This window comes from Oratosquilla oratoria, chromosome 2 (genome assembly GCF_046742065.1).
Source record: "Oratosquilla oratoria isolate Oo_2021 chromosome 2, ASM4674206v1, whole genome shotgun sequence".
Lineage (NCBI taxonomy): Eukaryota > Metazoa > Arthropoda > Malacostraca > Stomatopoda > Squillidae > Oratosquilla > Oratosquilla oratoria.
Window position 1 is genome coordinate 61,378,399 of NC_134778.1, and position 26,404 is coordinate 61,404,802.

Consider the following 26,404-nt stretch of genomic DNA (forward strand, 5'->3'; position numbering starts at 1 on the left):
CATTCTTACTAACGTTTCAATTGCAAGGAATTATTTTTACATCTTCGGAACATACACATTCACACTCACGCACACATATACACACACACACACACAAACACACACACACACACACAAACACACACACACACACACACACAAACACACACACACACACACACACACACACACACACACACACACACACACACACACACACACACACACACACACTCACTCACTCACACACACACACACACACACACACACACACACACACACACACACACACACACACACACACACACATACACACACACACACACACACACACACACACACACACACACACACACACACACACACACACACACACACACACACACACACACACACACACACAATTATCAAAATTAGATGGGTAAGGCATTTGGAAAAAAAAACGTACTAAATCCAAGGCAATTTGGATTTAGACAAGGACGATTATGCGTCACAAACTTAATGTGTTTCTATTTAAGGCTAATAGATGTAATACAAGAAAGATATTGATGGGCTGATTGTGCATTTCTAGACCTGAAAAAAGCTTTTGATAAGGTGCCACATGAGAAGTTGCTAAAGAAATTAGAAACTGCAGGAGGAATACAGGGCAAATTGCTGAAGTGGATGGAAGACTTCTTGCATGAAAGAAAAATGAGAGTGGTGATAAGAGACAAACACTCTAATTGGGATGAAGTGATAAGTGGAGTTCCACAAGGAACAGTCCTGACCCCAATGATGTTTGCTATATATATTAATGATATGGATAAAGGAATTGAAAGTTATATGAGCTTCTTTGCGGATGATGCAAAATTGTTGAAAAAAGTGAACACTGAAGAATGTTGTGAGTCGCTACAGAGTGATCTCAATAAAGTATGGAAATGAAGTAGGAAGTGGGAGATGGAATTCAATATTAAGAAGTGTAGTATAATGGAATTTGGAAGAAGCAAAAAAGAATAGTGGGATCATATAAATTGGGAGAGGAAGAAATAAAAAAGTAGAAAATGAGAAACATATAAAAGAAAATAGGAGAAACTTATAATCTAATAGGAACAATCAAAGTTGCATTTACATACCTGGACGAAGAAATGGTGGAGAAAATACTAGTCACTTTGATAAGACCAAGATTGGAGTATGCAGAGACGACGTGGTCACGAAGTAAAAAAAAAAAAAAAAAAAAAAAAAAAAAAAAAAAAAAAAAAAAAAAAAAAAAAAAAAAAAAAAAAAAAAAAAAAAAAAAAAAAAAAAAAAAAAAAAAAATTATAACAAAAATTGAAAGAACACAAAGAGTAATTACGAAATTGGCACCAACACTCTCAGAACTATCATATGAAGAGAGACTAGCAAAACTTGAGCAACAGACATTGGAGCAAAGAAGAGCGTGAGAAGACTTGATAACTATTTATAGAATCATGAAAGGCATAGAAACTATTGATAGAGAGGATCTAATAAAATGGGATATTAGAACTACAAGAGGACACGGAAAGAAAATCAAGAAAGAAATTATAGAAGAGACCTGAAAAAGAACAGCTTTCCCCACAGAATAATAGACGTTTGGAACAAGTTAGATGAGAAAGTGGTGTGTGCAAAAACAATACACGAATTTAAAAACAGTCTAGATAAAACGAGATATGAAGTTGGAACACCACGAGCATAGCTTCCCTTCCCGTAAAATATAACTAGGTAAACACACACACACACACAACACACACACACACACACACACACACACACACACACACACACACACACACACACACACACACACACACACACACACACACACACACACACACACACACACACACACACACACACACACACACACACACACACACACACACACAACACACATACACGCACACATACACACACGCGCACACACATATGTATATATTTATATATATATATACATATATATATATATATATATACAGTATATACATATATATATATTACAGGTGAAGAATTTAATCACACTTTTGTCAATCACATGAAAAATCACTGTTGAAGTAAAAAAGACTGGAGACTTGGAATCTATATATTTCGATTACATTATATATATATATATATATATATATATATATACATATATACATATATATATACATATATATATATACATATATATATATATATATATATATACATATATATATAATAGAACAAATCGCAAGTAGCAGCGACATGATTCATATAATCAAACCCGGTCGTCGCGAGCTTCGATCGCAGATCCCATTGAGCTTCAATCTCTCTCGCTACCATGTAGCCACACTGAATATAGAAAAAGACTGAGGCCCGTTTTCTACGATCCCCCGAAGTCTCATGTGTGCTCGGCTACGACGAAGATTTTGTATATTGGATTGTAGTGAATATATGTATATATGTATGCATGCACGTATACATGTATGTATGTATGTATAGATATAATCATGACAATTAGATTTTCTTGAATACAAATTAAGTTAGAGAACACAGAATACTAAATTTTGAAAATTGTGATTCTTCTTAAAACTTTCAATCTTACTGGCCAACGTTCTGTGGTGAGAGGGGAGAAGAAAGAAAATATTACCAGAATCTGCTAATATATCTTTCAATATAGGTTAATCTGGTAACCAGATTAACCTATATTGAAAGATATAGTGTGTGTATATGTGCGTGTGTGTGTACGTAGGTGTGTGTGTGTGTGTATTACGCGCATATATGAAGAATATACATATCATTGGTCTACACTCGCACACAGTCATGTTATATTTTCAGGAGAGAATGTTGATCACTGTGGTAGACTGAGCGGGAACACCTGCGGGACACGTTGCTCAAAGTGAACGTGCAGTCGACCATCAACCATCGTCATCATTCGTACATTGTACCTCGATAAGAACGGGGTTAGCTTTCGTCTCGTCTTTCATCAACGTCCTTCCCTTCTACCTCCCTGTCACCGGTAACGTGCTAAACTAAGGATGACGTCAAGCCAGCTTAAAGAAAAATGGTATTTAAATAAACAAGTGTGTTAAACGAAATAGAATCAGCAGCCGTGATATCTTCTACACGTTTCAAAAATCGACAGAAAATAGATCAAAATAATGACAAAATGACAGCACAGATTATCTCTGATTAATGGTAATGTGCTCTATATATGAAATTCGTAGTATCTGAATACGAGCAAGCTAGATTCGGTAACTGAAACTGCTGTTTAATTACCAGTGACAGAAATCAGGTGTGGCCAGTGGTCGTGAAGAGTGGCGATAATTAATGATAGTGTAATAACAAGTGATAATTCCTGTTGGTTGTGTATGTGTGATGTAATGAGATGGGTGAGTATGGCTCGGAGTTTTTTTTTTTTTTTTTTTTTTATTTTTTTTTTTTTTTTTTTTTTTTTTTTTTTTTGCAAATAACCGTTCACCTATCATATTCAAATACTATTATACATTTTTTTTTACTGGCGTTCTATTGGAGTGATTTTAATGCATTCTGTCATTATTCTCAATTGTTTATTCTGTTGAGTTTGTAAAGTGTCTATGTTCATTTCACTTATTGTTGTTGTTGTTGTTGTCGTTCCCTAGACTGTCTGTCCGAGCAGTCCCGTCTCCCCAAGGAAGGCCACAGCCGAAACTGGGTTTTCCCACAAATCCTTTATAGAGTGTATGTTGTGTTGTTTGCGTGCATGATTGTGTATAATGCAGTCTTCCATTATGTGTTGTATGGTATGGGGTGAAGTGTTACATCCTGGGCAGCTGTTCACAACACAGTCGTCCAGCCTCTTCTGGTAGCTTAGAAGTGCTGGGTGGTGACCGCATCGCAGTCTGGCCAAGTGGACTCTGTCCTTTCGTGGGAGAGAGGATTCAGAAGGGTGGATATCAGGGGGTCTGGCATGCAGCAGTGTGTTGTCTTTCAGTGTGTTAATGGAGCGGTGAGTGATATGATTATGAATATGTTTCCGGAGGCTGGTATTTGGTGGTTGTGGAGGAAGAGAAGAGAGTATCTGTGCGTAATAAAGGTCTTTGGGTGTAGTTTTAATGTTTCTTGGTGTGTGTGGGTGTTCTGCTATGTAGTGTAGCGGGTGTGATGTGTTTGTGGTGGCTGCAGCAAGTGTTTGTGTGCCTCTCATGTCGAGGTGGTCCTTGACTTTGAGGACTTTTGTTTCATGGTGTAAATGGTCTGTAGGTGATGTATTTGTGCAGCCTGTAATTGTTTTTAGGGCTTTGTTTTGTATGATTTGAAGGGTGTTGTGGTGTGTCTCACTGAGATTAGGAGCCCATGCAGGACTCGCATAATTCATCACTGAGCGTATGCATTGTTTGTATATTGTTATATTAGTTTCTTTGTTTTGTCCAAATGTCGTTCCAGTGATTGACTTAAGTGCGTTAAGTCTAGGTGTGCATTTGTTTTTTATGTTTGTGAGGTGTTGTTTGAAAGACATGGATGTATCGTATGTTACACCAAGAATTTTCGATGTGTTTGTGTGTGGTATTAGAGTGTTGTTGATGTAGAGATGAGGTATGTATTTGTGTTCTTTTGTCCAGTTGGTGAGAAGTGTTGCTGTAGATTTGGTTGGAGCTATTTTGAGTCTGTTTGTGATGAACCATGTGTTGAGTGTGTCAAGGTAAGGCTGGATTATTTCTGCAGCTTTGTCTGTGTTACGATGTGTGCATGTGATTGTTATGTCGTCTGCGTAGGAAGAGATTTGTATTTCTGAGGTGTCTGGCGTGGGTAAGTCATGCATGTATAGATTAAATAATGTGGGGGATAGAACTGAGCCCTGTGGTACTCCGTTCTTAATGTTTCTGATGTGCGATGATTGGCCATTATATGACACATGAGCATTCCTGCCTGCCAGATAATTGGCCAGCCATCTTTTGGTGTTATTGTGCATGTCTGTGTTATATATTTTATTTGTTAGGTTGTGGCGGGGGATAGCATCAAAAGCTTTACTAATGTCCAATGTTATAAGAAGTGTTCTGTGGTGGGGCCTATCTGAATTGATGCCATCTAAAATTCTTTGTGTGAGGTTTGTCAGAAGAGTGTTTGTGGAGTGTAGTGGCCTAAAACCGTGTTGTGAGTCAGCAAGGGGAATATGTGGTGTGACAAGTTTAAGTATTAGGCGTTCAATGACTTCAGAGGGGGTGCAGAGAAGTGTGATTGGGCGGTGCGATGTTGGGATTGTTGGGTCTTTGTTCGGTTTTGGAATGGTGATTATTTTACCATGCTTCCAGATGTCGGGTATAGTGTTGTGTGAATAGCTGTAGTTTGCAATGTTTGTGAGTGCGTGTATACCTTGTGGTCCAATGTGTTTTAGGTGGATGTTGCTTATGTTATCAGGGCCACAGGCAGATGAGTGCTTGAGATTATGCATTATGAGTTTTGTCTGACTGTCTATGAAGGGTGTATAGTCTGAGTCTGTGGGGAAGTCTTTCTTACGTCGAATGGTGCGTCGGTCGTCAGGGTGAGATGTAAGATGGCTCGTCTGTGCAAAATGACGTATGAGTGCGTTTGCTTGTTGTCTGTTTGAGGGTAGATTATCTGTTGTTGTGATTATTGCTGCGTGAGAGCGTGTAGTGTTAGTGTTGGATAGTGTGATGCTGTTGAGTGTTTTGTACAATTTGCTGGTGTTTGTTTTGTGATCAAGTGTATTGATAAAGTTTTGCCAATTTTGTGTTTTTTGTTCATGTATTTTATTGGCAATCACAGTGTTTAGTGTTTGTATTTGGTCTGCTATGTTTTGAGGGATAGGTGTGGGGGTATCGTGTTTAAGTGTGTCACGTTGTCTGATGAGGCCTTGGATTTCTGGTGTGAAGTTGGGGTTGTGTGATTTTCTGTTGCCTCTAGGGATGTATCTCTTGTCTGCGTTTTGTATGATTGTATTAAAAGCGTGCACAGCATTGTTTATGTTTGTGATTGGTGTACTGTTAAGTGTTTCAAAATGTTGTTCTGTCTCTTCAGTAAAGGCTTCCCAGTTAGCTCTCTTGTAATTGGTGTAAGTGTGTCTGTGGCCAGCTGGGGTGCATCTTGTTTTGGTGGTGATGATGATTGGAAGGTGGTCAGAGCCAAGGGCTCCGACCACTCTCCATGATGTTGTTGGGGTTAGGCAGGGGGAGCAAAAGGTGATATCAGGAGAGGAGGGAGTGTAGAGGGCTTGGTATGGGATATGTGTATGATTATGCGTGTTGTTCATGATAGTCAATGAGTCGAATTGAGTCTGTATATCAAGCCCTCTGTCTGTGTCAGGGTTGTCGACAAACCAGGCAGACGACTTGGCGTTGAAGTCACCACCCATGATCAGGTTGGGGATTGAGGTTAGTTGGCTGAGTTGAGGTCTGAAGGTGTTTGGAACTGTGGGGGATGATTGGGGGGGAATGTACATGTTAACTATTGTTAGTGTTGAATTGTTGCCTGTGCGGATACGAATGGATTGGGTTTCTGTTGTGTTATCTGTGGTAGGGAGGAGAATTTTGGTTGTGGCACTTGTGTCCACAAAACAGATGGAATGGTGGATCAGGGTGATGAGTCCACCGCCATTGCCGTCAGTCCGGTCTTGTCTGATGGTGATGTAATTATGAAATGATGGTGTTTTGTGTGAGTGTCTTAATTTTGTTTCTTGTAAAATTGCAATGTGTATGTTGTGTTGTTTAAGAAAGTGTTCAAGTTCATGTTTTTTAGTGTTAATACCGTCAATGTTGTGTTGTAATATGTTGACGTTGTGTGTTTTGTATGTGTTGTATGTTGCCGTTTGGGGTTGAGGTTGGGGTGGTAGTGGGGAAGGTGTAGGATCTGGGTCAGAGGGGGGGAAAGGAGAGATCGGGGACAAAGGAAGGGGAGTACTAATCGGGGGTAAGGGCAAAGGGAAATTGGGAGTGGGTAAGGGTGTTGGCTGTGGTTGGGGAGGTGGGATTGGGGTTACTGGAGGGCAGGTAGAACATGTCCAAGTGTTTGTGTATTGGTTTGTGTCAGCAAGTGTTGTACAAGTGAGGTGGGCCCAGTTTTTGCACATATTGCACTGAACTGAGCCCTTTGTCTGTCTGCTCGAAGTAATGGGTTTAGAGCATGTTGGGCATGTGTATTTTGTGGTGGGCCCAGGATTGCTCTCTACATCTCCGGCTAAAAGTAGAAGAAGAGGGGTGATCGCCGGAAAATGACCCCTCAGTGCAGAAAAAACGTAACATTGTGTGTTGGAAAAAAAAAGGATTGTGGTACTCCCCCAGGTAGGCGTAGCTCCTCCTTGGGGATCGGTGCCATCTGCGTAGAGCTGATGGCCAGGGGTGGTTGCTGCTGATTGGCCCCCAACTCTTGGGGTTGGGGGGTGGTCCCACGACGTAGACGTTGCAGCTCCAGGACCTTTCACTTATTGTTATGAACCGAGCTGTGGGAGCGTAGTCGAGTGTGTTTCCTAAGAACTGTTTGTCAAGTGTGGTTAAAATTTCTGTGATCCCACATTTACAATTGGTTTTTGTATGTTTATTTTCGTGCTGATTTTCACTGTCAGATCTATGACGAGTGGGCTGAGGGTCATGTAAGCATCAAAAGCGAGGCCTAGATTTTTTTTGGGGGGTATGTTCTTTTTTATTATCATTATTATTATTATGGTTCACATTTCCATTTAATTTCCCGACCTTGCTTATCTAGTAAAAGTTAGAGTGTGTGTGTGTGTGTGGGGGGGGGGGATTAGGGTAAATAGCTGTGTCTGCCCACCTCCATGGTTGTGCTCGCTTTACGCCTTTGTGCACTTGTTATATGTGTCCTTTAAAAGAGGCTATTGGCGTTGCTGTCACTACGTATTTCGGAAGAGAGACCTCACCGAGTGTGGCTTGTGATCTGTCTGGTAAATGATGGAAGTATTATTTCTCAAATCTGCTGCTTGTGGTTTTTTGTCTTGTTGTGCTATGTAGTGAGCAAAAATTCCATCGTTGTAACGGTGGTGATAGTCTTTTTTCTGGAGAAGTTCTGGTGACTGCAATGTAAGTATTTTGAAGGGATGCACAATTCTCTGTCTGACATGTTTGTTTATACACTACGTTGTTTTCACTACGAGTATGTTCTCTAGTGTTATCTGTGTTGTTCCTCATAATGAGTGACGCGGTTTTATTTGGTTTGTATAAGCAGACTAAGCTTACGCTAATATAGTGTGCTGGGGTAACTCCGTTATCAACTACTCTTCGAACAGCCTTTTCATCCTCTTTTACAAGGTGTTCTACAATGAATATAGCGAAATGTTAATTGTTTAGCTGAATCTTTATTATTCCAGTGTATGAATGAAGCCCACGTTCCTCAACGATAACGTGCCTTTCGTGTAGAGGTGATATACCTTTGGCCGGGAAGGGTAATTTCCTAGTAACTATATATTTGACCTTTCCTTATTTACTCTTTTTCAGTTGAAACCCAAGTTCTGCATCATGAAGGGGATGAAACAGAGTTTTGTGATCTTTGCTGCCGCTTGTGCCATCTTGTGCTTCCTCACATCAACTCAGTACTCAGATCTTACATGGAGACCGCAGCCAGTGAACCAAAGAAGAACAGATGCAGAAAGAAGCCAGGTGAGTTACGATTATGTAACCATTGGTGTATTTACATTGAACACGTGTAGACAAACCCACGCTGGGCCCATCCCCAACATAGACAGAGAGAGACAGAGACAGAGAGAGGGAGAGACAGAGAGAGAGGTGAAGGACATTTGGCACAACACAATAAACAACTCTATGAGCGTTCCCCACCTCTGCTCATCGTTGTGATTTTGACTGACGGGGAACCCACAGCCTAACAGAACCTCCTCAGAAAAAGAATGCCTAGACGAGGGCTCTTGGGTTTTCTGGACCCATCAATCGTGAGGACAAGGGTGTTTCCCCCACGAAGAATCATAGTCAGCTGAATTGGTTCATGCCTCGACTTCATGTTGACCTAAACCAAAGTTCACATGTTTCCTGCATGTCCGATTTCAAAGAATTTATTGGAAAAGAAAAACATAATCCAGGAAGAGATTGTAAGGCACTCTGCATGTCTGATCTCAAAGTATTTGATCGATGATTTTGTTTTTTCTTCCAGGGAGAGAACCTGTTCGACGGGGTGGACGTATCCTTCCTGATGAACAATGTCATCAACTGTTCACGGCCGTTTATGATGATGAATTCGCATGGCGCGCTTGGCAACATGATGGCAGAGGCCTCCCATATGATCGCTTTCAAGTTGAAGTATAAAGTGCAGGTAATAGGGTCTTCTTGAAGTGCAGGAAACACGGTTTTCTTAAAAATCAACGGAAGTAGGGACGACCGAACATACACACACACACACACACACACACACACACACACACACACACACACACACACACACACACACACACACACACACACACACACACACACACACACACACACACACACACACACACACACACACACACACACACACACACACACACACACACACACACACACACACACACACACACACACACACACACACACACACACACACACACACGCACACACACACACACAAACACACACACACACACACACACACACACACACACACACACACACACACACACACACACACACACACACACACACACAATTATACATACAAAAATTTACTTGAGAACTTTATTATATCAAGCTTTATAAATGTATACATACATACATACATACATACATACATACATACATACATACATACATACATACATACATATATACATACATACATACATGCATGCATGCATACATACATACATACATACATACATACATACATACATACATACATACATACATACATACATACATACATACATACATATACCAAAGGCTTTCCCCCCCTTACAAGGGAGGTAGCCAAAAAGAAAAAGGCATAACCCCCCCCCCACTCCATCCCTAATACACTTCACTCCCCTTCACTTTCTACCCTCCCTCTTATCTCGGCACCTCCTGGATGACGGGTCATCCCTGTATTTTTTCCACTGCCCTGGGTCAGAGGATATGTCGCAAGACACAGCACATCCGCAAGGCCGCTTCATTAAATCGGCGACCCCCCCTCTCCGTCCCCCGCATGCGTCAATTTTTTTCTCACACATACCACCTCACCCCCATCCCCCCACCCATTCCACATCATGCATCACAACATCATCTATATACAACCATTCTCAATTCATCCCTGTCTTCTGTCCTCTCCCGTCCTTCCTCAACAGACATTCCCCTCTTCCCCAAAGCCCCCTTCACCCCATCTATCTGTCTCATCCCAGGTCGCCCCTCATGTTCACTCCCTCCACATCTGCCTTCAATACCTCTTTTACTAGTCTTTCTTCACTCATTCTTTCCATGTGCCAAAACCATCCCAATACACTTTCATCCGCTTACCACCCCTGTTCTCCTCCTCACCTCCTCATTTCTCACTCTATTAGCGTAGTAACCCTCATTATACTTCTCTGACACCTCATCTCAAACACACTCAAACTCCTTCTCTCTTCCTCTCTTATGTTCCATGTTTCTGTCCCATACAGTGCTGTTGGCACAATCACTCCTTCATACAATCTCCTATTAGCTTCCATTCCCTAATGTCTATTTCTCATTACAATTCTTAATCCACTAAGGCATTTACTCGCTTCTCTCAATCTATATTCTATCTCCACCTCCACTCCACCCTTTCCTGCCACATTCGCACCCAAGTGTCTAAAACTATCCACTGCCTCCAGTCGCTCTCCCTTAATGCTCACTTTCAGTCTGCTGCCACTTTCACCCCTTGTACATCTCATCACCTTGCTTTTACCCACATTTATTTTCAGCTTTCTTCTTTCACACACTCTCCCAAACTCTGTCACTAACTTCCTCAATCCCTCCTCTGATACTGCTACAAGCGCAGTGTCGTCCCCAAACAACAGCTGGCTCACCTCCCACTTTTCTCCATTTTCTTTAAACATCTCCAACCCCTGACCCACCACCCATGCATTTACTTCTCGCACTATCCCATCCGTGTATAAGTTGAACAGCCACCTTTACCTCGAACCACTCACTCTATCCATTTGTAATCCTAACACATGCTCTAATACTCTCGTAAAAACTCTTGACAGCTCCTAGAAGCTTTCCTCCTATCCCGTATATCTGCAAAATCTCCCACAATGCCTTTCTGTCTACCCTGTCGTAAGCCTTTTCCAGATCCATAAAAGCCCAAAAAACATCCTTACCTTTTCCCATAGCTTCCTCACATATCTGTCTTACCACAAAAATCTGATCTACGCAACCTCTACCTGTCCTAAATCCACACTGTTCCTCACCAATCACTCCCTCTGTTTCTCTCCTAATCCTCTCAATCAAGATCCTCCTATAAGCCTTCCCAAATACACTTAACAAGCTGATCCCTCTGAAACTACTACACTCACACTCGTCCCCTTTTCCCTTGTAAAGTGGAACTATACAGGCACTCCTCCAGTCCTCCGGAACTCTACCCTCTCTCAAGCAAACATTAAACAGCCTCACCAGCCAGTCCACCATCACTGTACCTCCTTTTTTAAGACATTCTGCATGGCATCCATCCAGACGAGGTGCCTTACCTGCTCTCATCATCGTAACAACTGCCTTCTCTTGATCCTTTCTTATTTCTCCTCCATTTTCCTCACTCATCACGGTCATTTTCTTAGCACTTCTGACTGCAGCTATCTTTCCCTTCCTATCCACCTTCACATTTAGCAATTTCCTAAAATACTCTGCCCATCTTCCCCTTGTTGCCTTGTAGTGTCACCAACGTTGGTTCCACTACTAGTCGCCCTTGTTGGAAGCGGCCAGCCTGAAACGAGTGGTAGGGACAAGGTATGGAAGGTTTTTCCCAAAGGGGAGTCAGAATACTCCATTGAGTTTGCCATGGTATGATTCCCTTGGGCACATTTGGAATGAGCACTTCCGTACTCTGTACCGACTGCTGGTGGTCTTCTCGTCGGAGTGTATCTGTCAGAACATAGTTCGCCGCGAAGCATTTACCTTTACGTACCTTTGAGATGAACACTTCCGTGCTCAGTGCTAACGGCTGGTACTATTCCTTAAAGATCAGCTATCTTCCAGAACAATATCTAGGATATAAAAAGTCAATCTCATGACTGATCTCTGTTTATCAAAAATGTCGATGATACTATCTACAACAATGGTGGCGAAATTCTTGATTCTTTGTTTTCAGTATACAATGATTTAAAATATTTTTACAGTACATATATATCCTTACTACAGAATATAGAGGAATATTTCTTATTTTACTTACAAAATGAATAAAGTTGCTGGAGTGAATATATATATTTATATGAATTAATCAAATGAATAGCTAGGATATTTAAAGTCAATCCCATGAGTAATATCTGTTTAATGAAAATGTCGATGATACTATATACAACAATGGTAGCGAAATTCCTGAATCTTTGTTTTCCGTATACAATAATTTAGCATCTTTTTACAATACAAATATTTATATATCCTTGTTACAGAATATAGAGGAACATTTTTTATTTTACTTAAAAAATAGATAAAGTTGCTGGAGTGAATATATATATATATATATATATATATATATATATATATATATATATATTTATATGAATATGAATTAATCAAATGCGTGTCATCCTAAGGGGTGACCATAGTTTTGTCCTGTGCTTGGCGGTCAGGAGTCTTCAAGGGGAAAGTCCACGTGTTGGCTACAGAACAGTACCACCTTTTACCTTTTTTTCTCTACTTGATTCGCCTCCTCTTCCTCTCTTAATTTCTTTCTAAAACATCTTGTTATCACTTTCAAAATTTTCTTTCATACTCTTACCCCATTTCGCATGTGCTCTCCTCTTTGCTTCCTTTACCTTATGCTTTACTTCTCTCTCTCTCTTTTTTTTTTCTTTTTATTTAACAGACATGATGATGCGGTAAGGTGAATATAAGAATATTTACAAAAACTAGATAAGACAGGCGCTCAAGCGTGGTATGTTGGTTTGCAGTCGAAGGGTCGGATCAGCACGAGGATAGAAGGATAGGTGAGAGTGAGAAAAGGGTGATTAGTTCAGAGAACACTTATGATGAAACTGAACGGGGAGCGAGGAGAGGACGATCAGTCCAGAGAGTATCCTTTGCAAACTGACCGAAGAGTGAGGACATGAAGATCAGTCCAGAGTGTAGCCCTGGTAAACTGGCCGAGGAGTGAGGAGAGAGTGCCCAGTCCAGGGATCCTTGTGAATCGGCCGAGGAGTGAGGATAAGACGACCAATCCAGAATATAACCATTCTGGACTGATTGAAGAATGAGGAGAAGACGACCAGTCCAGAGTGTAGCCCTTATGAATTGGCTGAACAGTGAGGAAAGGGTACCCAGTCCAGAGAGTAGCCCTTGTGAAGTGGCCGTGGAGTGAAGAGAAAATGACCAGTCTAAAGGGTGACCCTGGTAAACTAAACTCGGATTTCATTGGCTGGCATGGTGACGTAACGCACGTGTGGGAAGGCGATTGGTTGGTACAGCGTCACGGAATTGAGTCGTCGGCGCTTCGCGCCTAGACCAAGGCGTGGCATTGTACCACACTTCACATATAGTTCTAGATTTCAATGGGAATTTTTCATGATATCATAGTATCTTGGGTGTGATAACTGATGGCGACCCGTTCATTCTCTCTTTTTCCAGGTTGGAGTGAGGAAGGACATGTATAACTACTTGATGCCGATCTTCCCAAACTTCCCACTACCGGCTCTCCCTGAGGAGTGCATGAATAGGGTGAGGGTCCACAAAAACTACTTAGTGTCGTGCTTTTAAACCTTTCACCAGTCATGGTGAAAGTTTTCTGCCATTACAAATTAAGATGTGGCCTGTGTACTTAGTTAAGAACTGGGTTGCTGGTTTACCTATAAAATTTATTGATAATTTTCATAGGTGTAGCTAATGAAGCTAGTAAGCTTCTAATGGTAGAAAATGTTCGTCAAGGTTGGAGAGCGGTCTCAAAAGTACAACCCTTATCCTCTCACACGGCATCCACTGTTATATATGCATAGGGTCAACAGAAGACTTTGGTCGTCTGGAGTTCCTAGGCCCTTTAGGTGCCACAAGAAAAAATACAAACCAAAAATGTACTGATAATGTGTACTTGACGATATAACCAATGCTGAAACAGTCTCTAGGAGGCTAAAGAACAGCACATAATAGAGATAGGATACATAGGGAATAGGCGTAGGATCATTGGCCTAAACGTAGGAGGGATGTGGAGAACATTTTCCGATTGTATATCTTTGAGTTTATATTGAAAGTATTGTCTACTGGATTGATTATATATCAAAAATCTACTCTTTATCATATATATGGGATATGATGATCTCTATATCAAATATGTGTCGTAAGGAAGTGTGTTTGTTTGGACAAAAATATATACATATGTGTACATGAATATTGTACAGTACAGCTTCTCTCTTCAATCGACTGACTTTGAACACTCCGTATTCTAATCCTAGTAACTTCTTTCCTTTGTTCTACATGCAAACAGACTGATATCCGGGGTATGAATATCTATAATGCCGAGAATTATGTGGCCCTGAATGGTCTAGATAAAAGAATAAGAATTGGTTCGTACCCCTGTCACCCTGCCTATTTTATACAATATAGGTTGGTAGTATTGTTGTCTTTTACTTTGAAATTAACTTGTTTATCATATGTTTTTCTCACCAACTATCAATACGCTCTACTTATTGTAATTATCTCCTTGTTTTACTTCGAAGGAACCTTTTGAGATTTTTCTTCCGATTCCAACCCCTGGTCCAACAATCAGCAGAGAGATACAGAGATCTACTTTTGGTGAAGTGGAGGAAGCAGATGGAGGAAGCGTCCCTTGCAGACAAGACTATTCAGGTTCCTGGTGCCGAACAGCCTGTGGTCATTGGAGTTCACATCAGAAGGACGAGTTATATTCATCACATGAAGAATTTGCATGCTTCCAAAGTGATGGAACCCATATTTTTCCATGACGCCTTTGCTTTTGCTAGAAGAAGGTGAGCAGGGTCTCCATCCTGTTTGATTAGTTGCCCCTTTTTTTGGGAAAGTTTTTAAAACTTTTTTTCTGTTATTAAACGTGGTTTCATTCTTCCTCTGCTCAGGTATGGCAAAGTGGCCTTCATCGTGGTGTCGGACGACCTGCCTTGGTCCCGCGAGAACGTGGTCTGGCGTCATCCGGACGCAGTGGCCCTCGATGAACCCATATCGAGGGACGAAGACCTCGCCCTTATGGCTCTGTCTGACCACTTGATATATGGCCTTGGTACTTTTGGTTTCTTTGGAGGACTACTGGCAAAGGGGGACATCATCTATGCTACCAACGTATCCTACGACTTAACACGACCCTATGAAGTTGAATCTTGGGTGGGCGAGGCTCGCCACGAAAACCTGATTCCTTTTCACTATCGGAAACCATACTAGAGTCTGACAGACGGAGAATATATCTGCCCATGACAGCAGTCAACTGTTTCTGCCTTTTCTGACCATCGAGTCAGATCAACTACCACACAACTCCACAATGTATAAACGCACAAACATGCTGGTGGGTAAGAATACATAAAACCCATGATAAGCCATTACTTCCATTCAACAGTTTTCAGGTTTGATGAGGTTTGTAGATTTCTTTGAAATAAAATCTATCTATCGACAACCCTTTCGTTAATTAGGCCGAGAACATGGCCTCCTTGTCGGAAGTATATGCTCGCTCGATCTGGTATATTTCTATTTTCCTGAAAGTTGTAACGATTATTGCATTACGTATCTATGTAACTGCCACCCAAGGCAAGTGGGATAGCGACGTTTGATTTGATAACACAAATCTAATTCATCAGTTCAAATTCCATATGGTCTATGTCTATAAACAACGGAGAGAAATATACCCCTCAAGAAAAAAACAATCATGATATGATTAATGCAAGTAAATGTTTAGTTACTTATACCAAAGTCAATGTCAAGAATGATGTAGCGATCCAGTGTGAAAGAATTCGTTTTGTCAACCAGTGGAACATTTTAGGACACTAAGAATTCTTATTCCCTAAAGACTATAAACAAATTAAGATTAGTTTAATTCAGCAGCTACTTGCGACTCCTATTGCACTGCAAAGCTGACGATCTCCGTTGTAGCTTAGCCTTGTCCACACGGACATGCAACATTACCTGCTGACACGAGCGAGAATGTTGTTTGCAGCGACTGCAGAAGGCAGACACAAAGAACACTTTGCTTGTTGGTCGTCTGCAGGCAGAAGTCGTGTGTAACAGAGTAACATTCTCGCATGTGTCTGCAAACACTACATTGTGTGGAGCGTGACTTTAATGATGTATCTACAGTATAGTGAGATCACTCTTAGGTCATTATAGTTACTCCCTCGTAATACGGCATTAGGGTCAGATTAGTGTTGTAATTGGCTGGTTGCTTTAATTCATGAGAGGGTGCCCAAGGACCCACGCACAATAGATATCTATTGACTGCATTGAAGTGGTCTCACCTATGGACAACGGTGAGATAATTTGATCAATACTGGGCATGTCAGATTAACATTAAGTGTTCTACTAAAGCACCGAGAGAACTTTTGGTCGACATCGAAAGCACGGGATAAGTCGTAGGAGTCGGCACCAGAGGTTTTGGCAACATCCATATAATTTGTATAAATAACAAAGAGAACCGGGCCAAGGACAGATCCCTGGAGAACACCGCTCATTGTGTCACACAAATCGGATGAGTTTCCATTGATTACAATCCGAGGAGGTGAGGAGGAGGAGAGCTAGGGTGGAAAAGGAAGTGGCAGATAGGGCTGATGAATGGTTATTGGGATGGTTTGGACACATGGAAAGAATTAGTAATGAAAGCTTAGTAAAAGAGGTGTGGAAGGCAGAAGTGGATGAAGTGAACTTCAGGGAGTAGGTACTGTACATGCCTTTGACTTGGCTACCTTCCTTATAAAAGGGGAAAGCTCTTGGTATACAAATAAACAACCCGTTGTTTTCTCTTTAGACTTGTAATTGACTTGCCCGTCCGCCATGAAATACATATTACACGGTGAATACATTATGTTCTGTACAAAGTATGCCTGAGGCGTTGTCGTCGGCTGCTGCGGTCTCGGCTGGGTCCTCTCGGCTCGGGGAATCGTCCACAACTCCTAACGCGCTGGCTAGGGTGTCCATCCAGTCAAAGAGCACCATGGGCAGTGGTGACTAACCGCGGGAACGGCTGAACTCCTAGGGTCACCAAACTTATATGTGAAGTTATTCATGAAACATGGATTAGAGAAATGCTAGTTAGTTTTTCGCTTGTGATTGGTTAGAGGGTAGGATAGATAAGATTGGGGAGTGGGGGGAGGGGGGGATTTGGGGGTTTAGTGGAAGGAAAGAATAAAATGGAAGGAAGTTAGAGATTTGATAGATGTGGGGCCGTCTCAGCTGCTCGTTTAATTTTAGTTTTGTGGACTGTGTTGCATGTGATTAGTTACTTAGAGGGCAGGATAGATAAAATGGGGGCAAGGGAGGAAGGGGGAATTTGGGGGAGCAGTGGAAGGAAAGAATGAAATGGTAGGATGTAAGAGTTATGATAGATGTGGGGCAGACCCCCTTGCTTGCTTAGTTTACAATCTTTACAATCAAGTATAACACCTCAATCAGCATCGGTATAACATATAATAATAATAATAGTAGTACTAATAATAATGATAATAATGATAATAGTAATAATAATAATAGTAATAATAATAATGATAATAATAATAATAATAATAATAATAATAATAATAATAATAATAATAATAATAATAATAATAATAATAATAATAATAATAATAATAATAATAATAATAATAATAATAATAATAATAATAATAATAATAATATAATAATAATAATAATAATAATAATAATAATAATAATAACAATAATAATAATAATAATAATAATAATAATAATAATAATAATAATAATAATAATAATAATAATAATAATAATAATGATAATAATAACAATAATGATAATAATAATGATAATATAGTAATGGTAATAATAATAATAATAATAATAATAATAATAATAATAATAATAATAATAACAATAATAATAATAATAATAATAATAATAATAATAATAATAATAATAATAATAATAATAATAATAATAATAATAATAATAATAATAATAATAATAATAATAATAATAATAATAATAATAATAATAATAATAATAATAATAATAGTAGTAGTAATAATAATAATAATAATAATAATAATAATAATAATATAATAATGATAATAATAATAATAATAATAATAATAATAATAATAATAATAATAATAATAATAATATAATAATAATAATAATAATAATAATAATAATAATAATAATAATAATAATAATAATAATAATAATAATAATAATAATAATAATAATAATAATAATGATGATAATAATAATAATAATAATAATAATAATAATAATAATATAATAATAATAATAATAATAATAATAATAATAATAATAATAATAATAATAATAATAATGATAATAATAATAATAATAATAATAATAATAATGATAATAATAATAATAATAATAATAATAATGATAATAATAATAATAATAATAATAATAATAATAATAATAATAATAATAATAATGATAATGATAATGATAATGATAATGATAATAATAATAATAATAATAATAATAATAATAATAATAATAATAATAATAATAATAATAATAATAATAATAATAATAATAATAATAATAATAATAATAATAATAATAATAATAATAATAATAATAATAATAATAATAATAATAATAATAATAATAATAATAATAATAATAATAATAATAATAATAATAATAATAATAATAATGATAATGATAATAATAATAATAATAATAATAATAATAATAATAATAATAATAATAATAATAATAATAATAATAATAATAATAATAATAATAATAATAATAATAATAATAATAACAATAATAATAATATTAATAATAATAATAGTAATGATAATAATAATGATAATAATAGTAATTACAATAATAATGATGTTGGAAGGTTTGTTTGTGGTGTTTCCAAACACGTTTGTGGTTCTTCTCTTTATTTCGGTCTGCCTAGTTCTGTCTACAAACATGGCTGGTAGGTTCGAAGAAACTTCGGAAATACCAGATTTTCCTAGCTAACTTAATCTAATTACAAAAATGGGCGTGCCCACAAGAAGGCAGCCAATTATATGAAAAAATGGGCGTGCCCCCCGAGAAGGGTAGCCAATAGAATGTCTTGAGGTGCAAGAGGGGGCCAGAGCCGTAGGTGTGAACTCTGACCCTGGATTGAGCGCAAAGTCGTGTTGTTTGGGTGATTTGACAGATGAATGTAGGGGAGGTCACTTCATGACCTCTGATAGCGCAGTTGAGGTCCACGCGGTGAATGGGCCGTTCTTCGATGGGCCTCTCGTAATGAAAGGCCTCTCTTCTTGGAAGTGGAGGTAAGCGCAGCTGTGGTCCACGCGATGAATGGGCCGTTCTTCGATGGGGCCTCGCGTGAAAGAAATCGTCCGCCGCCTCGCGGGGGAAAGAATCATCTGCCGCTAACAATGCTCGGCCACGCTATTGTCACCGTCCCGGTGACTGTACACACAGAGAAACAAGAACAAAACACAAGGCAAGGTCCTTAACACGGCCTTGGCATTAGGATTATATACAAGAATAAAATATATGAAAAACATGAGAGCTTAAAATTAAGAATATTGGAAAGTAGATATTGTTTCCGTTCACCTATACAAAGAATATACATTTATGAAGGTGTGGCTCTGTTACGTAGATTATAATGGAAAAATGGTACTGGCGGGTTTTGCGAGACGGTTCGTGAGCTGTCGTCTCTATCCTGAATTGAGGTAGTTGGGGAATTAACATCTTCTATGTCTAAGCCACGAGGAACCTTTTTTATGTGATCTTTATGCAACAGAGTCTCTGTCCTAGTTTGCAAACTGAGTGCCTTTACTTTATTGTTGGAGTCGTGGTCAAGGATACGATAGGGACCCGAGAATCTTGCTGAAAGCTTAGAGGTAGGTGTGTGGTTAAGAGTGTAAACAATGTCTCCAATATCAAAGGTGTCAGTTCTGGCTGATTTGTTGTGCAAACGGACCATTTCGTCCTTCGTTAGATGGAGAGAATTATGTATTCTTTTGAAAAGGTGATTAAAATTTGCTACTTTAACCTTCACAAGGTCATTGAAATTATAGATTGGAGGTAAATCTGAAAGGAGAAGATCATAAGGGAGCTGTTTGTCTGAACCAAAAAGAACAAAATGGGGTGACTCTGATATTGATTTATTTATTGCAGAATTTAGACACGCTTGAATCATGGGAACATGTTCATCCCAGGAGGGTTGAATGTCAGAAGCAAGATGTCTGATAACATTGAGAATCTTTCTATTTTGGCGCTCAACGAGGCCATTTGAACTAGGATGATAAGCAGTAGTATTGCATTTATTGATTTGGAAATACTCGCAAATGTTCGAAAGAATCTCATTGTTGAACTCACTGCCGTTGTCAGAGATTAGAGTTTTGGGTGTCGTAAATGGGCATATGAGGTTGTCAATAATTGTCTTTGCCACGTGCTGCGCTGTCTTGTCTGGTAAGGGTGCAAGAATACAGAATCTAGAAAAGTGGTCGACACAGACAAAAAGGTATTTGTTTCCATTGGGTGTAAGAGGTAACTTAAGAAGATCGACAGCTACTGTGTCGAAGGGTTTTGAAGGTGTAGGGTAATTTAGAATTGGAACATGACCGCTAATGTGACCTTTGTGACTCGCACAAGAATGACAGGAGTCGATGTGGTTGTGTATGTCCTTACGCATAGTTAACCAAAAATATTGTAGTCTAGCCTGAGTAACACATTTGTCTTTGCCAGGATGTGCAGCAATCGGGGAATCATGTATAAGTTTTAAAACTTCTGGAATGAGCTCTGTAGGAACTACTAGTTGGAGGACCGATGTGTTGGGTTCCTGTTTGTTTGTTAATGTTGTTTTATGATAGAGAATGTCATCAACTAGTGTGTAGTTGTCAATGTCTGGGGGGAAATTGTCAGTGTCACCTGTGTCTGCAGATTCGAGGAAATATATGACACGTTTCCAAAGAGGGTCTGATCTCTGAGCTGCTGCTATGCGTGCTTGTGTAATGTTAGTTGAAATAGGGACTGGAATAACGGTTGCAATGTGTCGACTAAGAGCGTCTGCCACCGGATTAGCTTTTCCATGGACAAAATGGAAGGTAGGCATGTACTCTTGGATGGTGAGAAACCATCGGGCAAGTTTTCCTGATAGATTTTTTCCTTTAAACAAATGTAAGATTGGTTGATGGTCTGTGTATATGTGTATTTCGTATCCGAGGATAATGTCTTTGAAATGCTTGAGGGCGTATATCACTGCTAAGGCTTCTATTTCTGTGACTGAGTAATTACGTTCGTGCTTGTTAAGAGTGCGGCTCGCATAAGCAATAGGTCTGAGTTTTGAGTTGTGTTCTTGCATGAGAACAGCGCCTAAACCGGTATATGAGGCATCTGTGTAAATTGTGAAGGGAAGCTTGTGGTCTGGGAAGGCAAGAACAGGAGCCGTGGTTAAGGCTTTCTTTAAGTCAGTAAAGGCTTTCTCTTGGTCAGGTGTCCAAGTGAAGGGTATGTCTTTCTTAAGAAGTGACGTCAAAGGTGCTGCTACACTAGCGTAACCTTGAATGTAACGTCTGTAAAATCCTGATAGACCAAGGAATGAACGTACGTGATCTATGGAAGTAGGACGGAAATTCAGTGACTGCCTTGACCTTGTCCTGCGAAGTTAATATTCCTTTGGAATTTAGGACGTGTCCTAAGAAACGTATTTCCTTCTGAAGGAAGGAACAATTCTTAAGCTTCAATTTGAGACCTGCTTGTTCTAGTCGCGAGAACACATTGTGTAGATGTTCGTCAATGGATTTGGAAGCTATTATGACATCGTCAAGATACATGAAAACAGAATCACCAATGAGACCATCAAGTACTTGATGCATGAGGCGTGTGAATACTGAAGGGGCTGAAATGAGACCCATGGCGAGTCGTTTAAATTGATAGTGTCCTGTGGGTGTGCTAAAAGCTGTCAGAGGCCTCGACTCTGGAGCAAGGGGGATCTGGAAATATCCCGACATAAGGTCTAAGGTGGTGAAAACTACATTGTTTTCACCAACAGAGTGGAGGAGGTCGTTTAGCAGGGGAATAGGGTGTCGGCCAGGAATGATGAGTTTATTTAACTCTCTGAAATCCACTACAGTTCGAAAAGACCCGTCCTGCTTTGGCACTACAAAGAGTAGAAAATTCCATTCGCTAATTGACGTTTCAATCACGTCCTGTGCAATCATGTCTTTAATCAGTGAATCCACTATTATGCGTTTAGAGTGCGGTAGTCTGTATGCGGGAATGTAACATGGTTTAGAGTTCTCACGAAGGGGTATATGATGTTGAATTCTATTAGTGACTCCAAGGGGTTCACCTTCCGTTGCAATGGTCTGTCTGAACTTGTTGCAAAGCGCAAGCAAGTCTGCTTGTGCATCAGGGAAATCAATTGAGTTAAGGTGAGATGCGTTAATAGGTTCCTGTGCAGCTTGCACATTGGGAACTGTGGCACAAACTTGAGAAGTTGGGAGCTCGTTATCCATGATTTTGATACGTGAAGGGTAAATTTGGAAATCACAGATGTTTGTGCCAACTGTGAGGTGGAGGGGGACGTTACTATTATTTGCAACAACAATGCAAGTGTGACCTCTTCTGGAAGTAGAGCTGATGGCTGAGAACAGAGAGATACCCTTTACGCGGCAAGTTTCTGGCATACAGAGTACATCGGTTTCGGGTGCTTGGAAAACTCGTATATGTATGCGTGTGTACTCACGAGGGAACAGTGTCTTTGGACTGATAAGTACTGCGTGAGAATGTCGGAAAGCCGATAACACTTGATAATGATAATGATGGTAATGAGTGGTTTAAGGCACCGTCTCGGTGGCCTCTTGGCCTCAGAGTGGTAGGTTCGAGTCCTATGCGCGACGGCCATAAAAATTATCTCATTGGTGTCGCTGTCCACTAGCGAATCTCTCACGCAATAATAATAATATTACAGTCAGCAACAATAATAATAATAATTAGAATGATAATAATAGTAATGATAATAATAATTTTTGTTAAACTGGATAGCCGTTGACGTTCTGTGTAGCTGATCGCACAAAATTGCAGATTTTTTTTTCCATTGTCTAATGTGGAACAGAAGTTTCCAATATTCATCTGGGTACCAGTATCTACAGATTACGAGGTCTCTTGCCTCTTCTTCAGCCGGGTGGCAATAGTAGAATTCTAATAATCTCAGCTTATATGCTCATAAGTTCAGTGACATCATCGGGTGTGGCTTGTGATCTGTCTGGTAAATGATGGAAGTATTATTTCTCAAATCTGCTGCTTGTGGTTTTTTTGTCATGTTGTACTGTGTAGTGAGCAAAAATTCCATCGTTGTAACGGTGGTGATAATCTTTTTTCTAGAGAAGTTCTGGTGACTGCAATGTAAGTATTTTGATGGGATGCACAATTCTTTGTCTGACATGTGTGTTTATACACTACGTTGTTTTCACTACAAGTATGTTCTCTAATATTATCTGTGTTGTTCTTCATAATGAGTGACGCGGTTTTAATTGGTTTGTATAAGCAGACTAAGTTTACGCTAATATAGTGTGCTGGGGTAACTCCGTTATCAACTATTCTTGGAATACCCTTTTCTTCCATTTTACAAGGTGTTCTACAATGAACCTGGCTCGCTGCTCCTTGCCATCTCACCTCTTCTCCCCCACCATCCCCGCAAGCAGATTGCCTCGGAGCGTCATGGGTGAGCCTGGCTCGCTGCTCTTTGCTTTCTCACCTGTTCCTGCCATCCACGCAAGCAGGTCGCACGGGGACACAACTTGAAACACAGTCTCACCTCCCTCGCCGTCTCGTCACCCGCCCCTGGAGCCCAACATTCATTGGTAAATAAAATCAGTTCTATCTCTCCATCAGGGTTTACTTTCAACCAGCCTAACATTTGGCTGCCCAACGTGGGGCAAGACTACAGGCCTAACATTTGGCACCTAACGTAGAGGCCCAACGTTTGGGGTCCCCGATCCCGCTCTGCCAATCGACAGTCGCCGCTCGACTGCTGCCAGCCGCCACTTGATCTGCCAGATCGTCTGCCGAATTAAGATACTCTTTATTCATTTCTACCTTTTGGGGATTAAGAATTCTGAATGTACCAAAGTGTTCTACCAATGGACAAAACGAATTGTTTGGGACTGGATCACTACATTACTCTCGACTGCGACCTTGGTATAAGTATCTAAGCATTTGCTTCCATTAATCATATAACATTTTTCAGGAAGATATTTTTATCTATTATTTATAGGCATAGACCATCTGGAATTTGAACTGATGAATTAAATTTGTGTTATCAAATCAAACGACGCCATCCCACTTGCCTTGGGTGGTAGTTACCATATTCTCAGAAGAAATGAGAATGATAAAACAAATGCCATTAATTTTCTTCTCTTGACTTCTGTTAGCTAATGATGCACAACATGCTACGTGTATACGTAATGTATGGATCGTCACAGCCTTCAGGCAAACGTAAATGTATCAGATCAATCGAGCGTATACTTCGACTAAGTAGGCTATGTTCTCGGTCTAATTACCACAGGGGTTGCCGATAGATATATATTTATTTCAAATAAATCTACAAACCTCATCAAACATAAAAACAGTTGAGTGTAAATAACGTCCTTTTATGGATAAACTGAAAATTCTCCGTCTGTCAGACTCTAGTATGGCTTCCGATAGTGAAAAGGAATCAGGTTTTCGTGGCGAGCCTCGCCCACCCAAGATTCAATTTCATAGGGTCGTGTTAAGTCGTAGGATACGTTGGTAGCGTAGATGATGTCCCCTTTTGCCAGTAGTCCTCCAAATAATGCAAAAGTACCAAGGCCATATATCAAGTGGTCAGACAGAGCCATAAGGGCGAGGTCTTCGTCCCTCGATATTGGTTCATCGAGGGCCACTGCGTCCGGATGATGCCGGACCACGTTCTCGCGGCACCAAGGCAGGTCGTCCGACACCACGATGAAGGCCACTTTACCATACCTGAGGAGAGGAAGAATGAAACTACCTTTAATAAAAAGAAAAAACAATAAAAACGTTCCCAGAAAAAAGGGGCAACTAATTGAACAGGATGGAGACCCTGCTCACCTTCTGGCAAAAGCAAAGGCGTCATGGAAAAATATGGGTTCCATCACGTTGGAAGCATGCATCTTATTCATAAAATAAATGTAATCCGTCCTTCTGATGTGAACTCCAATGACCACAGGCCGTTCGGCATCAGGACCCTGAATGGTCTTGTCTGCAAGGGACGCTTCCTCCATCTGCTTCCTCCACTTCTCCAAAAGTAGATCTCTGTATCTCTCTGCTGATTGTAGGACCGGGGGTTGGAATCGGAAGAAAAACCTCAAGAGGTTCCTTCGAGGTGAAACAAGGAGAAAATTAGAATAAATAGAGCGTATTATAGTTAGTGAGAAAAACATATGATAAACAAGTTAATTTCAAAGTAAAAGACAACAATACTACCTACCTATATTGTATAAAATAGGCAGGATTACAGGGGTACGCACCAATAGCTATGTTTTTATCTAAACCATTCAGGGCCACATAGTTCTCGGCAATATCAATTCTCATACCCCGGATATCAGTCTGTTTGAATGTAGAACAAAGAGAAGAAGTAACTAGGATTAGAATACAGTGTATTCAAAGTCAGTCGATTGGATGTGCACATGATAAGGCAGTGATAACTTTCACCTGATTGATTGGGAGAGAGAAGCTGTACTGTACAATATTCATGTACACACTGTAACGTAATATTAGATATTACGTCATATGTGTAATTATGTTATAGAATTGTGTTCCTTTGTATTACATAACTATGTTCATATTTCTTGTCTATGTATGTATTGTAACAATGTTAAGCAGTAACGCCCGTCCACTATATGTAATCTTGCCTACGTGCGGAGAAATGTGCGCACTCTTGTAGAACAAACAGACAAGCGAAATCCTGAATAGTTCGGAGCGCACAGATTTGACAGTTACTAAATAAGTAGATTGTTCAAGCGAGTCGAGGGTCTTAAAACTACCCATGTTGACGTGTGTTAACTTACCCTCCCTCCCCCCTTTGCGCTCACCCGCACCCTTCACCGGATGTACCCCGCTTCCGGTCCAATGGTATATAAGCGGTGGAAATCACTCACACCTTGTCATTTTCTCGCATATTGATCTCTTGATAAAAACTAGAAGTTTGGACTCATGAGACGATTGGTGTG

The 26,404-nt window shown here is 39.6% G+C and overlaps 1 protein-coding gene across 2 annotated transcripts; it reads left to right on the forward strand.

Annotated features, from left to right (window-relative positions):
- Window positions 1-2,830: 2,830 nt before the first annotated feature.
- Window positions 2,831-15,630, forward strand: LOC143039440 (galactoside alpha-(1,2)-fucosyltransferase 2-like). Of its 2 annotated transcripts, none has more exons than XM_076209501.1 (7): window positions 2,831-2,956; window positions 8,382-8,543; window positions 9,049-9,207; window positions 13,647-13,736; window positions 14,497-14,615; window positions 14,729-14,998; window positions 15,104-15,630. In XM_076209501.1, the coding sequence occupies exons 2-7, from the start codon at window positions 8,403-8,405 to the stop codon at window positions 15,420-15,422; spliced, it is 1,098 nt and encodes a 365-aa protein (XP_076065616.1). In that variant the 5' UTR covers window positions 2,831-2,956; window positions 8,382-8,402; the 3' UTR covers window positions 15,423-15,630. The 2 variants fall into 2 exon arrangements, with proteins under 2 accessions (XP_076065616.1, XP_076065606.1); XM_076209491.1 differs by having other exon boundaries at window positions 2,881-3,004.
- Window positions 15,631-26,404: the final 10,774 nt, after the last annotated feature.

Bases quoted from the DNA above. Each gene is read 5' to 3' on its own strand.
- LOC143039440 (XM_076209491.1), top strand. The intron at 9,208-13,646 runs GTAATAGGGTCT...CTCTTTTTCCAG, and splicing joins AGTTGAAGTATAAAGTGCAG to GTTGGAGTGAGGAAGGACAT. The intron at 14,999-15,103 runs GTGAGCAGGGTC...TCCTCTGCTCAG, and splicing joins TTTGCTTTTGCTAGAAGAAG to GTATGGCAAAGTGGCCTTCA.